Genomic DNA, 17943 nt, shown 5'->3' with positions numbered 1-17943 from the left:
CATCAGTCCAGACAGCAGCTCCCTGTGGGGAGCATGCGCCCAAGGTAGACATTCAGATCCCGGGGACCATGTTGGGACTGAGGTTTGGAAAGGAGCGGGTGTCTTCTTCCTGCTCTACCTGATAGACTTTACTAACAGCTGATGATCCTCAAGAGGGTGTTAGAGGTCCTGTGGAGGGGGGAGATCTGTCTATTCAGGTAGATGGGAGATGAGCGAGGCGTCTCCCCCCATCTCTCCATCACGCCTTCTTCACCATCTATGCCTCCTTCCCTCCATTCATCCACCACTCCTTCCCTCTACCCATTTATCTCTCCATCCATCCATCCATTCATCTGTCTGCCCATCTGTCCATCCATCCATCCTTCCATCCATCCATCACCCATTCTCTCCACCCATTCCTCCCTGGTGATTCATCACCTCTCCTACCCATTTATCGCCCATCCATCACTTCTTCCCGATACCAATTCATCTCTCCATCCACCCTCGTCTCCTGCATTATACATCCATCCCTCCACCCACCCACATGCCCTACCTACCCCTTCCTCCCACCCCTGGGTCTCCTCTCAGTATCCATCCACGCACTGATCCTTCATTCCACCCATCCCTTGCTCTGTCCATAGGTGGCTATGGACTGCCCTACACCAATGGGAAGTTGCCCTATGGTAAGTAAGACCCCCATGGATTTGTGGTGTTCTGAGCCTTTCCAGCTCTATGGGCCTGGCAAAGGGTACCGAGGCCGCAGCCAAGGGCCAAGAGAGTGCCCAACTGGACTGGAGAAGGGGCAAGGTGCCAGAATAAAAATTCTCAAAGAACAAAGACTGATACTGAGGACTTGGCATTCAGCATTCAGCATTCAGTCCTGGCCCTCTTGCTTATCACAACTCCTTGAGCCCGCCATTTTCCCTTGTCTAAGACTCAGTTGTCTTTGTCTGTAAAATGGGATGGTGTCCCCTATGCATTCTTGTATCTGTGTACGCTCCTGTTGGAGGTGACGGGAGGAGACTCCAACTTAGTGGAACAGGAGAGGGCAGAGTGTCAAGGTCTGTGTGAGTGACAACCAAGCATCTTCTTTACAGGAGTGGCTGGTGCAGGCGGCAAGGCTGGCTACCCAACAGGGACAGGTAAGGGGGTGGGAACCTCACCTGCTTCCAGCCAAAGGGACACCAATACCCCCCAGCTCCAGGGACTGTCCAAAACACAACTTAACCCATCCTGCATGAAGACCTTGGGCCAAGCCTAGACTCTGATCCGGGTTGGGACAGCTCTTTGGCCTTTACTAGCTAAGAAGCCCCCAGCTACATCTGGGGGTCTGTGGGACTGGGAGCGTGGGACTCTGGAGATACCTGGACACCAGCGCCATGCTTAGGGTACTCTCACCTCCCCTCTTCTAGGGGTTGGATCCCAGGCAGCGGCTGCAGCAGCTAAAGCAGCAAAGTATGGTGAGTTTTCTAGAGACCCTTGACAGCCTCCAGACCCCCAACTCCCCCCATCCTGAGATGGTTGGAAGAATAACAAGCCAGATGGTTTCTGTGTCTCCTTCTTATCACCCTTTTCAACATGACCCAAACATATGGCTCTCCCTCTCCTTCCCTCCATCCCTCTATCTACCTATCCATCCATATCTCCGTCCCTTCCTTCATCCATCCATACCCCACCCACCCATCAACCCCTCTGTTCCTCAATCACTCTTCTCCACCCATTCATCCCTCCTTCTCTCTATCCATTGCTCCACACCTCCCTCGTTCCCTTATCCCACCCTCCACCCATCCCTCCACCTCTCCCTTCCACCTATCCCTTGTTCATCACTCCTCTCCATTCATCCTTCACCCCTCCCTCCACCCCCTACTCTTCTCTCCCTCATCCTTCCTTCATCATCACCCTCCTTCAGTCCATCCACCCACCCATCTTTCCTTCTCTTCCTTTTCCCTCCATCCATCTCGTATTCATCCATCAGTCCTACCCATCTTCCTCCCACACCTGTCCCTTCCCTAACTACACACACATACACACCCCTCCCTCCCTCCCTCCAGCCGTCTCTCTTACCCACCCTCCTCTGTCCACTCTCCATCCTCCACCCACACTTCTGTCTATGCCTCCTTCTATCCCTCCCTGATCCTTCCCCTCTCCATTCCTACATCCTTCCTTTCCTGCACCCACCCATCTCAGGGGATGTGGACACAGCCCCACAAGCCTTTATTTCTCCATGGGGAGGATGAGGGAAACGTCTTGAAGGAAGTAACCCGTCATTCAAGGCCTTAGCATACGGGTGGAGTTTGCCCTGTGGATCAGAGAGAAAGAACCGAGTGTGAGGACTCAGCATTTGGGTGGGGGGGGGGGGGGCAGGGTGACAGGCAGATTGGAAGTTGGAAGCCTTCTTTTGCTATATAAAAAGTTTGAGGCTATCCTGAGCTACATGAGGCCCTTTGGCCCTTCTCAAAACATAAACAAAAGAGGAAGGAGGCACCCAAGCATAAAGATGAGCACGACGGTAATTAGAGAGAGAAATATAGGCGGTACCTGTATAAGAATTTTTTCATGTTATTCATTTATTTCACGTACACTACAAAAATGTAACCCTTCCCCAAGCCCACAATCCCTTGGACATCCTAGCTGTGGATATGGTGTGGTGAGAGTGTGGTGTGGCAGCTCCATGTCCTTGCAGTGGACAGAGTGGGCATCTTCTTCCTGCTTCAGATGGAGGTCAGCTCACTAGAGCCCAAGTCCTCTCCTCTCTCCCCAACCCGGGAGGCCTTCCTGTTTCCAGGTCAGGGGGAGTGGGGACAGAAGACCCTACCAGCCGAGGGGAGGGATGCAGAAGTCAGAGGAAGAACTGATCCTGCCCTGTGGAGGGCCCCAGGCTTTTCTCCAGGCACAGAGGCCCCTTGGCAAATCGGGCTTGGTGGGAATAGCTGGGAAATGGGAGCTGGAGAGCCTCGAGAGAGGGGCTGCCAGAGCCGGGCAGCCAGACACTTGGCTTATGAATTTGGCGGAGTCTCTGGAACACAGGGAAAGGAAGCCTTCAGCATTCCTTTGGGGGCCCCTCTGGCCCAAGGAACGGAGCTTGTGGTTTCTCAGTATGTAGCTGTGATTAGAAGGGGATTTGTCTGTGAACACTGGACTCCCTTAATAAGCGTGTCAACACGGACACTTTGGGGGCAAACCCAAGAGCTCTGGGGTAGGAACCTCCCCACACAAGCCCATCTGGAGATACTGAGGCTTGTTTCTGGGCGAGAGGATGATGGGTAAAAAGCCAGTATCCCACCAGGAGGCTGAAGCAGCAGGATTGAGAGTTCAAGGCCGGCCTGGGCTACCTAGTTGAGACCCTGTCTCACAAAAGCAGTCAGGAAGGGGCCTAGGGAGATAACTCGGTCGGCACAGCGCTTGCTACCCAAGCATGAGGATCTGAGTCTCGTGCCCCATAATCCACATTAAAAAGGCAGGCGAGGGGGCGCTGGAGTGGTGGAGACAGGAGGATACCTAGGACTCACTGGCCAGCCAGGCTAGCCGGCACAGTCCAGGTACAAGTGAGAGACCCTGTCTCAGAAATCAAGATGGGGCCTGGGGAGATGGCTCCGTGGTTCAAGTGTTTGCTTTGTAAGCAGGAGGACTGGGATTCGGATCCCCCACCCCCACCCAGAAACCCACAGAGATGCCGGATGCAATGGCCCACCTGTAATTCCAGCCTAGGCAGGCAGAGATGGAGAACTCCTCAGAGTCAGGCCACGTTGTAAGACTAGCCATATTGATTAGGAGAGTCTGCCTGGATGAATAAAGTGAAAGATCATCAAGGATGATTCCCCCGACATCAAACTTGGGCCTCTGCATGCATGCACAGACAGATTCATGAACACCCACACGTATGGGCTCCCGCGTGCATGGAGAAACATTCATATACATGTACATACGTGTGAGAGAGAGGGAAAAAGAAAAAAGTTCTGGAGGCAATGTACTCAAGATTAACCTCCAGCCTTGACACTCGTGTACATACACAAGTGCACTCATGCACAAACACACACACACACACACACACACACACACACACACACACACACAACATGCTGGCACCGCTGGAGCTTTCCTTTCTGGCCCCAGAAGCAGCTCCAGGGAGCCACATGGTGCCATCTCTGTCCCAGCAGGTGCTGGAGGAGCTGGAGTCCTCCCTGGTGTTGGAGGGGCCGGCATTCCTGGTGGTGCTGGAGCAATTCCTGGGATTGGAGGCATTGCAGGTAATGCTTCTCCCAGCTGGAGGGTGGAGGTGTCTTCGGGGGAGCCACAGGGGCAGAGCCTCACCCTCTGGGCCTGTCTGTCTTCCTAGGCGCTGGGACTCCTGCAGCTGCTGCTGCTGCAAAGGCTGCTGCTAAGGCTGCTAAGTATGGTGAGTGTCCCCCGAGAAGCAGCAGGCTTGGGGCTCTGCATGAACATGAGAGACTTTGCCTCTGATCACCTAGGGGCACTCTGACCTTCTCCAAAGGGAAGCTTTGGTCCATCCTGGTCACTCTACCTGGAAGGAAGCTCTTACTCTGCATGGACTTTGTAGAGGAAGAGATGCTGCCATACAGCACCTGCCTAGAATCCCCCAGTGAGGGGCTGGGGTGTGGCTCAGTGGTAGAGCACCTGCCTAGAATCCCCCAGTGAGGGGCTGGGGTGTTGTGGCTCAGTGGTAGAGCACCTGCCTAGAATCCCCCAGTGAGGGGCTGGGGTGTTGTGGCTCAGTGGTAGAGCACCTGCCTAGAATTCCCCAGTGAGGGGCTGGGGTGTGGCTCAGTGGTAGAGCACCTGCCTAGAATCCCCCAGTGAGGGGCTGGGGTGTTGTGGCTCAGTGGTAGAGCCCCTGCCTAGAATCCCCCAGTGAGGGACTGGGGTGTGGCTCAATGGTAGAGCACCTGCCTAGAATCCCCCAGTGAAGGACTGGGGTGTGGCTCAGTGGTAGAGTGGTAGCGTGTGCAAAGTCCTGGTTCCAATTCCTAATACTGTAAAATAAAACATGATAACAAGCCGGGCGGTGGTGGCGCACGCCTTTAATCCCAGCACTCGGGAGGCAGAGCCAGGCGGATCTCTGTGAGTTCGAGGCCAGCCTGGGCTACCAAGCGAGTCCCAGGAAAGGCGCAAAGCTACACAGAGAAACCCTGTCTCGAAAAACCAAAAAAAAAAAAAAATGATAACAAAAGAACAAAAACAAAACACAAACACACACACACACACCAAAAAAAAAAAAACAAAAAACAAACCCACAGCCTAGGTGCCTATAGCAGATATTTGATTTTGCTTTGGAATTGATTATGTTCTTCCCAGCTACATATCCAAACTAGAGGTCTCTCTGGGCTCCATCTTAGTCCATCTCCAGCTCTCTGATGAGTTGGATCCTTGTAGAGAAATCACCAACCCATCTGCATGTGATGCTGCACTCAGCATCTGGACTGTGGTCCCAAAGCTGACCTATACATCCGCCCTGGGAGGCCTGCAGAGGTCCCCACAAGGCTCAGTCTGAGACAATCCTCTTTCCATCTACAGGAGCTGCTGGAGGCTTAGTACCTGGTGGACCAGGAGTTAGGGTCCCAGGTGTTGGAATCCCAGGTGTTGGGATCCCAGGTGTTGGTGGCATCCCAGGTGTTGGTGTTGGTGGCATCCCAGGTGTTGGGGGCCCTGGTATCGGAGGCCCAGGTATTGTGGGTGGACCAGGTAAGCTGGGTTCTGTGTGCACGCGTGCACATGCGTGCGTGCATGCGTGTGTGTGTGTATGTGTGTGTGTGTGTGTGTAAGCAATATAGACTATTGCCAAGACTTTGGGTGCTTCCTAAGTCTTATTCATTCATTCATCTATACATACTCTTGACCAAGTCTAATCCCCTCCTTTTTTGGACTATGATAACTTTCTAACTAGCTTCCAGCAACAGCAGCCTCTCCAACTTCCCTCCTAATTGACAGTATGCAGGAACCGTGCCTTTCATTAATATGCCCCCACCCTTAGCTAAGTAGGTTCTCTCAGTAAAGGAGAGATAGATGAGTAAGTGGACATATTGGTAAATGGTCAAGTGGGTGGCCATAGAAGTGGTCGTGTAGATGGGCAGTTAAACTGACCAATGAGAGAGTGAGCAGAGGCTGAATCGATATAAAAATAAGTGAATACATGGACTAAGAGTAGTTAGGAAAGATGCATCGGTAGATGGAAAAGCAGATGGGCATGCAGGTAGGAAGCTACATAGGTGCTTCGAAGAATGGATGCAGGAATAAATACATGGATACTTGGGTGCATGCATGGATGGTTGCATGGATGCAGGAGCAAGTGGGTGGCTAAGGTGATGGAGAGACAGATAGGCAGGCTGATAGACAAGCTGATGAGTACATGGGCAGGTGGGTATGTAGACAAGCATGGGCAGGTGGGTATGTAGGCTATTGACAGATGGACAGACAGGCAGATGGGTGGGTAAGCTGATGGGGGGATGGATGCAACAGCGGGTGACTAAGTGATAGATACATGGGTTTCCATCCACTCATTCCTCCATCCTTCCATTTATCCATTTATCCATGCATACATTCATCCATCTACTTATCTATCTTATCCATCAATCTACGAATGGACAGAGAGCTGATGGGTGGGTGGGTGGACTGAGATCTAAGGACAGACAGCAGATGGATAGACAGAGACAGGATAGAAGATGAGTGGATGAATGAACAAGTATCTCAGCTCTACAGATAATAAACAAAGGTGGAGTAACAGACAGGTAGACAGAGGGGTACACATTGACCATCTCTCCTCCGTTCTCTCCTGAGCAGTCTTGACCCCTGTCCCTCTTGATCTCCCCAGGGGCTGTGTCACCCGCTGCTGCTGCCAAAGCTGCTGCCAAAGCTGCCAAATACGGTGAGTGCCCTGGCCATCCCTGTTCTGGCTTCCACTAGCCCAGGGAAAGCCCCAAACAGAGCTACTTGGAGCCATTGGATCCCAGGATAGATTGTGTCTCTCCAATTGTCTCCAACCATGAAGCCATGCTGCTGAGTGATAGGGCCATCCCAGGATGGCATCCCCAGTCTATATAGTGTCCCTACCCTTCCATGCTCTGGCCAAAGTCCTCTCAAATGACAGAAGTAAACCCACTCACTTCTCCATAACAAAGTGATGCTTCCCCACACACCCAGGGAAGAGAACCAGGGAAGACTCATACTTCATGGAGGACACTGATCCGGGACCCCAGGAATCCCAGTTTCCTGTCCTCAGGGACCAGCTTAAAGGAAGCATGCATCGCATCCTTTCTCCCAGCCAATGAGCATCCTTCCAGAGTTTGCCCAGCCTCACAGGAGTCTCTTTTCATTGGATTCTTTCTCCTCCACAGGAGCCAGAGGTGGAGTTGGCATTCCAACATATGGAGTTGGTGCTGGGGGCTTTCCTGGCTATGGTGTTGGAGCTGGAGCTGGACTCGGAGGTATTCTTGCCCGTGAGCTTTAGTTCCATCTCTGAGAAGCTGGGGGAGAAGGAGTAAGGGTCTCAAGTCATGCAGGGAGTTGGAGAGTGGATGTGGGTTTGGGTGTGCTATGGAAGGGAGGGGTAATCTTCATAGCCTTTAAGGGCAGGGAAAGCTATGGTCATTGCTCAGCAGCAATCCAGGCAAAAAAGCACCCATCCATCCATTTTTCCACCTACCTATCAATCCACCCATTTATCTATCTGTCCATCCATCTATCCAACCATCCATCTATCAATTCATTATCCATCCACTTGTCTATTTATCCATCCATCTACCCATTAATCTATTGCCTATTAATCCATGTATCCATCCACCTAGTCACCTCATTTATCCACACATCTATGCATCATCTATCTTCTGTTCATCCATTTATCTACCCATACATATACACATACATCTATCCAGCCATCTGTTGTATCTATCCATTTATCTATCCATCTCTCCATTTATATATCATCCATCAATCTATTCACACACCCATTCATCCATCTTTCTAACTACATACTACTCCCCTGCCTGCCTGACCACCTGTCCTCCCACTACTCCGCCCTTTTGACCCATCTATCCATATACCCACCTGCTCTTCTCTTTTCCTTGCAGGTGCAAGCCAAGCAGCTGCTGCTGCCGCCGCCAAAGCTGCCAAGTACGGTGAGTAACGTTGCCCTGTCTGATGCCCTTCTCTCTGGGGAGCCTAGGCTCTAAGTGAGGGCAGAGCAACCTCACACTTGGGCCTCCAGGGCAAAGATGCAAATCCACAGCCCCCATCTGCCTTCTAAGGCACACTCAGCTCTTCCACCATGACCATTTGCTATTCAGACTATTGGTACCTTGTTCACCAGCTCACTCCAAAGGATTGCGTTGAAGATGCTAGACAATCCTGCCCCCCACCTCCCTCTCCATTTATCCATACACACATATACATATACATGTGGTTGGGTGGGTGGCAGTGGATGGATGGATGGATGGATGAGGTGAACACTGGTGTTTATTCTTCTCTCCTCCAGGTGCTGGTGGAGCCGGAGCCCTGGGAGGCCTGGTGCCAGGTGCAGGAGCAGGAGCAATACCAGGTGTACCAGGCACTGGGGGAGTGCCAGGTGAGCTGCGTTCCCCATCCTGAGATGGGCTTGTATGGTCTTATGGGATTGGGGCTTGGCATTTTACAGATAGGAAAACTGACCCCAGAGATGAGTGGGGAAGAGGGGGACCATTTCCCCTAAAGTAGTTGAGTGAGGGGGAGCACTTTGTAGGGACCTAGTTGCTGATCTCTGGCAAGCCTCTCCATGCTGGGGGAGACTCAGCCAGCTCTGTGGGAGATCCCTGTGTCACCCAGAGTGGAGTGACCTGCCTTTTACTCTGAGGCATTTCTAGTTCCTTACCAACAGAGGACCCTTCGCTCAGGTGACCTTAGGTCCTTTCCCATACACCAGTCAGAGATCAAAGGGAGATGATTCAAAGACCCTGGCATTCAAGGACGCCCTTTTTAGTTGTTGTTTTCCTATTGGAAGATTTCTCTTCTGTCCCTCCTCCCACACCCAGGAGAAAACTGCCCTTCTGTATTTCTTTCAGAAAGGAGCTAGGGCTGGGAGTGTGGCTGAGTGGTAGGTAGAGTGTTTGCTGAGCGTACAGAAGTACCTGGGTTCATTCCCGGTACTGTAAAGAAAGAAGGGGCACTCAGTGGGTAGAGCGCTTGCAGTCAAACTTGACAACCTGAGTTCAAATCCTGAAACCCCCACATGTCGGAATGAGAGAAATGACTCCCACAAGTTGCCTTCTAACCCCCAAATGTGTGCTGGGGAGCATGCGAGCATGCACACACACAAATAAATAAGCATGAATTTTAAAAGGAAAGAGAAAGGATGCTTGGGAGATGGTACAGGGGCATAAGCATCTGCATTGCAGTAAGTGTAAGGACCAGAGGTTGAATACCCAGAAACCACATAAAAGCCAGTGGACATGGCAGCCTACCTGTAATCTTAGCATGTGGAAGACAGAGGCAGGGACTCCCCAGGTCAAGCTGGCTAGCTAGAATAGCTGAAACAGCAGGTTCTGGGTTCAGCGAGAGGGATCAGAAAAAAGACAAGGGTAGCCAGGTGTGGTGGCGCACGCCTTTAATCCCAGCACTCAGGAGTCAGAGGCAGGCAGATCTCTGTGAGTTCGAGGCCAGCCTAGGCTACAAAGCAAGTTCCAGAGCAGCTAGGGCTGTAAAACAGGGAAACCTTGTCTTGAAAAACTACGAGAGAGAGAGAGAGAGAGAGAGAGAGAGAGGATAAGGAGGACTTGTATGAATAGTGTGATTCTTTTACTCATTTATAGAAAGAAACTGTTAAAAATCAAATGCTCCAAAACAGATCTGTATATTCAATACTTCCTTAGTTAAATCCCCAACAAAACGTTTGTAAATGTGTGTATGCGCATGTGTTTAAAAATAAATGACTAAAAGATGAGGAAGGGGTCATTTCCTACAATTCCTTGGGGTACGGGTGCTGCTAGGAATTGTGTACTTAAGAGCATCCAAACAGGGCTAGAATCCCATAGGCTCAGAATCACCTCTCAGCTCTTCGCTGAAGCCCAAGCAAAACAGGGACATGTCCAGGTGACTGACAGGGGGCGTCAGCAGCACTATACCTGAAGCCCAGGCCACCCACCTCAGCACCCTTCCCTGTCTCCAGTGTGAGGCCGTGGTACCCAGAGAGGGATACCCACGGTGGACTCTGGAAGGGATGGGTAAAAATGAGGAGGGGATATTGGGCATCCTCTTATGCTCCCTTTATCCAAACAGGAGCAGGTACCCCTGCAGCGGCAGCTGCCGCCGCGGCCGCCAAGGCAGCCGCCAAAGCTGGCCAGTATGGTAAGTAGTTCCCAACTGTACCTGACCTTCGACCTCAGACCATAGCCTTCTCACATCTCCTGCTGAGGAGCTAAGGGTGACCTTGAACTCCTGTTCCTCCTGCTCATATGCTCTCACATGCTGGGATTCCAGGCATGTGCTCCCAAACTTTGTTTGTGCAGTGCTGGGGGCTGGAACTCAGGGCTTCCAGCATGCTAGGTGAGCACTCTACCAACTGAGCCACACCCCAAGCCCTGAGTATGGGCTTTTCTCATAGCTTTTAGCTTGCCCTCTCCCTTTTAGCAGTGTAGGTCTGCCAACCCCTCCATGACCCTGCCTCAGCCTACTTCTAAAAGCGCCTGGTTCCCCAAGCCCAACTAGGGCCGGTCCTCTTCTGAATCTCAAGCTAGATAGAGTCCAGCCGTATACCCTTGAGGGGCTACATTGCTCTTGCTTTCTCTTGGTAGAGGTCAAGTTCGCTCCAATAGCCCCAAGAATGTATACATTTCCTGGACATAATTAATGGTGGATGCTCTACTTGTAGGAGCTCAGCTGGGATCCAGGCATGTGCTGGGGATTTGGTGACACTTGGCCTTCATGAATTTGGGAGCCAGGCCTGGTGGCACTGGCTTGTAATACCAGCGACTCCGAGAGCTGAGGCAAGGGCACTGAAAGTTCAAGGCCAGCCTGGGAAATCTAGTGAGACCCTGTCTCAAAGTAAATAATAGAATAATGATAAAAAAAAAAAATTGGGACCTTTTCAACACCATCAGTAGAGCCCCTGCCTAGAATCCCCCAGTGAGGGGCTAGGGGTGTTGCTCAGTGGTAGAGCATCTGCCTAGAATCCCCCAGTGAGGGGCTGGGGTATGACTCAGTGGTAGAGCATCTGCCTAGAATCCTCCAGTGAGGGACTGGGGGTGTGGTTCAGTGGTAGAGCACCTGCCTAGAATCCCCCAGTGAGGGGCTGGGGGTGTGACTCAGTGGTAGAGCACCTGCCTAGAATCCCCCAGTGAGGGGCTGGGGTGTGGCTCAGTGGTAGAACACTTGGCTAGCATGTTCAAAGCCTCCCACTCACTCTCCAGTACTAAAAAAGCAAAAAGTAAAACAAGCAAGCCTCCAAGGTGTCCCTGTCCTTCAAAAGGTTACAAACTACTAAATTTACTTCTGACTTTTATTACATAGGAGCAAAAAGAAGGCCAGCAAGGGATAGTATCTGCCCCAAGATCACACAGCTAGTCTTTGCCGGGGGTGGGAAGAGAACCCAGAGCTCCTAACTCGTAGCTGTGGGCTCTTTTCGTCAGCTCCTGCCCTCTTTGTTTGGGCCTTGATTATAGATAAGCTCCATGATTATAGAAGCTGTTCCTTCTCTTATAGGTTTGGGCCCTGGCGTTGGTGGTGTTCCCGGTGGAGTTGGTGTGGGTGGAATTCCTGGTGGAGTTGGCCCTGGTGGTGTTACTGGTATTGGAGCTGGTCCCGGCATCGGCATTGGACCTGGTGGTATTGGTGAGCTATGGTGGATGAGTGAGTGGGTCTGGGGGGTCCCTGAAGCCTCCATGGGCGCCATCTTCAATGTCCTTCCTCTCTCTTCAGGAGCAGGGACACCGGCTGCCGCCAAATCTGCTGCTAAGGCAGCCGCCAAAGCCCAGTACAGTGAGTACACTCCCTCTCCTGTCCCCAGCCACATAGCCAGAACACACCACCACAGGAAACAACCTCTCAGATACATCCTTACCGTCTTTAGGTCCTCATGGCACCTAGCAGAGGGCTCGGAAACACAGACCCAGCAAGAGGGAGACCTGGGTTCAAGTCTTGGTTCTCAAGATAGCTGAGTGACTTCCGGGTTTCCTTTAGCTTATGTATCAAGTGTAGGAGTCAATGGCATGAGGGCACATGGAAGGTCACTAGGAGAATTTCAGAGATTCAGATGAGGGTGTGGTTTAGCTGGTGGAGCACTTGCCTAGAAAGCACGAAGCCCTGGCTTCCATACCCAGCGTTACATATACCAGGCATGGTGGTACATGCCTGTAATCCCATCCCAGCACTTGTGAGATAGAGGCAAGAGGACCAGAAATTCAAGAGGGCCTTCAGTTCAAGTCCAACCTGGGCTACATGAGACCCTTGGGTGAGGGAGAGTATTAAATAGATTCCTTCAAAAGCTGGGAATGGAAGTGCACACCTCTAATCCCAGCACTTGGGAGGCAGCCACAGGTAGATCTCTATGAGTTCGATGCCAGCCTGGTCTATAGTTCCAGACCAGCCAATGCTATTTAGTGAGACCCTGTCTCAAAATAATAATAATAATAATAATAATAATAATAATAATAAACTTGGACTCTGGGGTGAGTCAGCAGATGAGGACAAAGCTGGGTAGGAGGCTGCCGCTCCTTGGGGACCCCTTCCTTTGGGGCCTGACTCAGCTCCTGAGGCAGGACACTCCTACAGGGACACAGACCCTATTAGCTACAACCGCTTACTTCCTCCCTCTTCTCTACAGGGGCTGCTGCCGGGCTTGGGGCAGGTGTCCCTGGATTTGGGGCAGGTGCTGGTGTCCCTGGATTTGGGGCAGGTGCTGGTGTCCCTGGATTTGGAGCTGGAGCTGGTGTCCCTGGATTTGGGGCTGGAGCAGGTAAGGAGAATTCTAAGAACTGGATAAAGTACCCTTGAGCTCAGAGAAATAGGGCCTGCTTCATCCCAGGACTCCATCCCTATGTCCTTACAAAGCATCCATTAGATTTTCCTGAGCAGGCAAAAGCAAATGGGTACCAGGTAGGTAGTGCGGGCCTGTCATCTGAGGTACTCGAGAGGCTGAGACATGAGGCTCACAAGTCCGAGGACAGCCTGCTCTATAGAGAGCCTGTATAACTTTGTGAAGTGCTATCTTAAATAAATGAATGAATAAATTAATGAACTAATTAATTTAAAAAAAAACCAGGGTCTAGTACTGTAGCTCAGTGGCAGAGCATCTGCCTCGAGTTCCTCAATAAGAGGCTGACCAGATGGCTCAGGGTAGAACACCCTGCCTAGCATGGGTGAGGCCCTGGGTTTCATTTCTAGTAACAAGTGGAGGTGGATTGAGCAACTGGAGTAATTGGTGAGGGAGGGACCAGCCAAACAACTCTGGGGTGTGAGATTTTAGAGGGAGGTGTACGAAGGCTGCAGACTGATCAAAAGCCCCCTAACACCCACAGAAGAAAAGGTAGAAGTCTCTTCCTCCGGGCCAGTCCAGATAGCCTTCCAAAATACTCTATGACAGTGGTTCTCAACATGTGGGTCGTGACCCCTGTGTTACAAATTATAACAGTAGTGAACTTACAATTATGAAGTAGCAACAGAATAATTTTATGGTTGGGGTCATAACAAAGTAAGGAACTGTGTTCAAGAGTCACAGAACTGGGAAGGTTAAGAATCACTGCTCTAGGACAAGGGGACCACTAGGAACCCTAGTTCTTCATCATGTGGTCGCTGAACCTCGCTCTGTGCCCAGCCTTTATACTGGGCATAAAGAAGACAAAGAGAGATGAAGGAAAGAAACACAAAGCTGGCCCTCAAGGAGTCCTAGGTGAACAATGTCAAGATTAAATACTAGAACCCTGTATCTGCAAGTAGGACCTCCTGATTGGAGTGCCATGGAGTTTCCGGGCTTTAAAAAAAGAAAAAGAAAAAAAAATCTAAGTAGGAGAAGTCAGGGTGGGCTTCCTGGAAGAGGCAGCAGAACTCCCAGGTACAGAGCTCAGCAGCAGACCTCTCTTTCCCTTTTTTTTTTTTTTTCTTTTTTTTCACAGTCCCTGGATCCCTGGCTGCATCAAAAGCTGCTAAATATGGTGAGTGCAGCCCACCACCTGCTCCCCTGGCCACCCCCCACCCCCACCCCCAGCCTTGAAGTGTAGGGCTGAGAGAAAGGCTATCTAGGGGACATGTGAATGACAGTCACAGACCTAATACCTGCCTACGGACCCCTGTGTCAGTCAAAACCACCTGCCGTGCCCAGCATGGTGGTCCACACCTGTAATCTCAGCTCTTGGAAAGCAGAGGCAGGGGGTCACCACTGGCTACATGGAGAGTCCAAGGTCAACCTAGGCTATAGGAAACCCTGTCTCGCTCACAACGGTCCGATTTCCCAGCCTCACTCTGATGCTGACAGTCTTCTTGGTGCAGGACGGGGGCGGGGGGGGGGGGGGAGTCTTAACTGATGCTGGTCCCACAAGGCTGGGCAGCTTCAGCCTCCGCTCCACCCTTTGGCCTGTGGAGTTGTGACTATTCCTTGTGCAGGCATCCCCAGGCCTCCTCCTCCTCCTCCTCCTCCTCCTCCTCCTCCTCCTCCTTTCCTGTCAGCGTGACTTCGCCCAGCACCCGCCAGCCTGGAAGACGTGGCAGACCCGTCTGCCTTGCCACTTGGCGCTCTGGCCAGACCCACACTGTCTGTGACCCCCCACATTCCCGGCCTCCTAAAGAGCCAGGCGGGGCGGGGGGGGGGGGCTCTGCCAGGGATGCGCCAACTGGCTACAGTTCGGCTGCTTGAGGGCCAGTTTCCACCTCGGAAAATCCCTCAGACACACACACACACACACACACACACACACACACACACACACACACACGCAATCCCTGGTCACCCACAGCTTTCTCTCAAATTCCTTGCTGGCTGCCCTTGGCCTTTGTCAACAGACATTGCCAGGGAAACGCACCAAGGACTCTCTGGGAGAGCAGCCACTGGGTCGTCTCCTGCCCTTCGGACCTTGAACACGGCATTTTTGTCTGTGTTCAAAACCCCTCCTTGGCCTTGACCTTCTCATCCGCAAACTTGGTGTGACTGCTGGGCATGATGGATCACACCTGTGAGGCCAGCGTTTTGAAGGCTGAGGCAGGAGAATCTCAAGGTCAAAGGCAGCATGGGCTAAATGGCAAAAGCCTGTCTCAGAAAACCAATAAAAAGAGAGATGACTGTATGGCTCAGAGGTAGAGCACCTGCCCGGAATCCCCCAGCAAAGGGCTGAAGGCGTGGCTCAGTAGGAGAAAGTGTTTGCCTACACTCCTCCAGTGAGGGCCTGGGGGTGTGACTCAGTGGTAGAGGGCTTGCCTAGAATCCCAGAGGCCTCTCCTGCCTTATGGCCCTAGTGCATGAACACATCTTTCAGACACGGGGAACTGAAGGCAGGTATGTTGGCACAGGCCTGTCATCCCAGCAGTCTGGAGGCTGAGATGGGACAGGTAGATCATGAGTTCAAGGATAGTCTCTGCAATTTAGTGAGGCCCTATCTTACTAGGAGAAAATTTTTGAAAAGATAGAAGGAGCCAGGTGGTGGTGGCGCACACCTTTAATCCCAGCACTCAGGTGGCAGAGGCAGGTGGATCTCTGAGAGTTTGTGGCCAGCCTGGTCTACAGAGTGAGTTCCAGGACAGCCAGGGCTCCACAGAGAAACCCTGTCTCGAAAAACCGAAAGAAAAAAAAGTTCCAGGCATCATAGCACATGCCTATAAATCTCAGCACTTGGGAGGTGGAAGCAGGAAAATCAGGAGTTCAAAACCATCCTCAGCCACACTGAAAACCAACCTGAGCTATAAGTAACCTGGTCTCAAATGAATAAACAAAACTATGGGCACTGACCCTCAGTCCTCTTTCCACAGGAGCAGGAGCTGGAGGCCTTGGAGGTGTTGGAGGTCTTGGAGGTGCTGGTGGCCTCGGAGGGCCTGGGGGTCTTGGTGGGGCTGGTGTTCCAGGTGGTGTAGCAGGTATGTTTTTGCTATCCCAGCAATGGGCTGGCTGGGGATCGAGCCTGAGACCGCCAAGCAGTCCTGAGTCCCTCTCTGTCCCCAGGAGCATCACCTGCTGCTGCTGCTGCTGCTGCTAAAGCTGCTGCGAAGGCCGCCCAGTATGGTGGAGCCGGTGGACTGGGAGCCGGCGGACTGGGAGCCGGTGGACTAGGGGCCGGTGGCCTGGGAGCTGGTGGACTTGGGGCCGGTGGAGCAATCCCTGGTGCTGCAGGCCTTGGAGGTAAAGAATGAGTGAGTGAGGTATATGAGAGAGAGAAAGATATACTGAAGCCAAGTGTGACGACAAACACCTGTCACCCTAGCACTAGGGAGGCTAAGGCCGGAGGATCAAGGGTTGGAGGCTAACCTGGGCTGCACAGTGAGTTCAAGGTCAGCCTGGGAGATATTAGACCCTATCGGAAGCAAACAGGTAGAAAGCTTAAGCAGGCAGGAGCCAGGACTGCCCGTTGACATAGAGGTACCAAAACCCACCTTCTCCTCTCTCTCTCAACCCATCAACTATTACAGATGAGGGCTTATTAGCATAATGCTGGTCGGACCCATTTCTCAGACAAGAAAAATCAAAACTGGAGAGGAATTACTTCTTTAAAGTCTCTGCTACCATGGTGGATCTCTCTCTCTCTCTCTCTCTCTCTCTCTCTCTCTCTCTCTCTCCCCCCCCCCATGTGTCCCCTACCTAAACTACTACCTGTATGCTATGCTCCCCAAGACTGGGCATGTAATAGCAGCTTAATATAAACTACTGGAGATCTGGAGAAATAGCTCAATGGTAGTGCATTTGTCTAAAATCCCTCAGTGAGGGGCTGGGGGTGTGGCTCAATGGTAGAGCACCTGCCTAGAATCCCCCCAGTGAAGGGCTGGGGTGTGGCTCAGTGGTAGAGCCCCTGCCTAGAATCCCCCAGTGAGGGACTGGGGGCATGGCTCCATGGTAGAGCACCTGCCTAGAATCCCCCAGTGAAGGGCTGTGGGCGTGGCTCCATGGTAGAGCACTAGTCTAGAATCCTCCACTGGGGAGCAGGATGTGGCTCCGTGGTAGAGTGCTTGCCTTGAATCCCCTATTAGTAAGCTGCCCAAAGCATTGCTCAATGATAGAATACTTGCATAGCATGCATGCATGAGACCCTGGATTCCATCTCTAGTACCACACACACACACACACACACACACACACACACACACACACACACCGCACACGCACACGCACACAGCACACACACACACACACACACACACACACACACAGAGGCTATTAGAATGATGGATGTGAGAAGGAGGCGGTCTGATGGAACGGTGGGATGCGGGGAGGACAAGTCGGGCAGATGCTGATGAACAGATCAGCTAAGGGGACCTGAGCGGTGGAGAGAGGTGGCTTTCCTGAGTCCTCCTGTGTCCGTTTCCTCTAGGTGTGTCCCCAAGCTGCAGCTGCTAAAGCGGCCAAATATGGTGAGTTTCCTCCATACCCTCCCCCTCCCCAACACAGGCTTTTACCCCCATCACCACCACCCACCACCTGCCCAGCTCATGGTACCCCCCAAAGGTCTTGTCCATGATGTCATCACCACCACCCACCCCCTTGCGTCTCATCCTGGCACCCCCCCTGTCCTCTCCTCAGGTGCTGCTGGCCTTGGAGGTGTCCTCGGAGCCAGGCCATTCCCAGGTGGAGGTACGGCCCCGCTCTGGTGGTGTTCTTGGCTCTGCCTGGCCCTAGGGACACACAGTAGGGTTCTGGACCGACAACTAAGGCACAAGGCGCCACACAGGCATAGGAGACAGAGACAAGGTTAACTAAGAAAGCGACCTCCAGGCTGGAAAGAGGGCTCAGTTAGTGAAACACTCACCGGGCAAGCATGGAGACATGAGTTCAATCCCCCGGCACGCATGTAA

General features: G+C 52.2%; 1 protein-coding gene across 2 annotated transcripts in view; it reads left to right on the top strand.

Annotated features, from left to right (window-relative positions):
- Eln (elastin) overlaps positions 1–16305 on the top strand; it is a 39790-nt gene extending 23485 nt beyond the window's left edge. Inside the window, exons 14-30 of one of the 2 annotated variants that reach the window (XM_052753956.1) lie at positions 621–662; positions 1077–1121; positions 1392–1439; positions 4137–4226; positions 4316–4375; positions 5512–5679; positions 6806–6859; positions 7329–7418; positions 8061–8108; positions 8465–8554; positions 10240–10308; positions 11662–11790; positions 11878–11937; positions 12782–12913; positions 14070–14108; positions 15913–16017; positions 16103–16305. In XM_052753956.1, coding sequence (XP_052609916.1) covers positions 621–662; positions 1077–1121; positions 1392–1439; positions 4137–4226; positions 4316–4375; positions 5512–5679; positions 6806–6859; positions 7329–7418; positions 8061–8108; positions 8465–8554; positions 10240–10308; positions 11662–11790; positions 11878–11937; positions 12782–12913; positions 14070–14108; positions 15913–16017; positions 16103–16290 — 1457 coding nt within the window. In that variant the 3' untranslated portion in view covers positions 16291–16305. Of the gene's footprint in view, positions 1–620; positions 663–1076; positions 1122–1391; positions 1440–4133; positions 4227–4315; positions 4376–5511; positions 5680–6805; positions 6860–7328; positions 7419–8060; positions 8109–8464; positions 8555–10239; positions 10309–11661; positions 11791–11877; positions 11938–12781; positions 12914–14069; positions 14109–15912; positions 16018–16102 lie in introns of both variants that reach the window. The other variant, XM_052753955.1, reaches the window with a different exon arrangement.
- Positions 16306–17943: the final 1638 nt, after the last annotated feature.

The sequence above is a fragment of the Peromyscus californicus genome, unplaced genomic scaffold (assembly GCF_007827085.1).
Source record: "Peromyscus californicus insignis strain IS unplaced genomic scaffold, ASM782708v3 Scaffold_2__1_contigs__length_46816999, whole genome shotgun sequence".
Classification (NCBI taxonomy): Eukaryota; Metazoa; Chordata; class Mammalia; order Rodentia; family Cricetidae; genus Peromyscus; species Peromyscus californicus.
The sequence above is the reverse complement of the archived record's forward strand: the minus strand, read 5'-3'. Positions and strand labels throughout refer to the sequence as shown.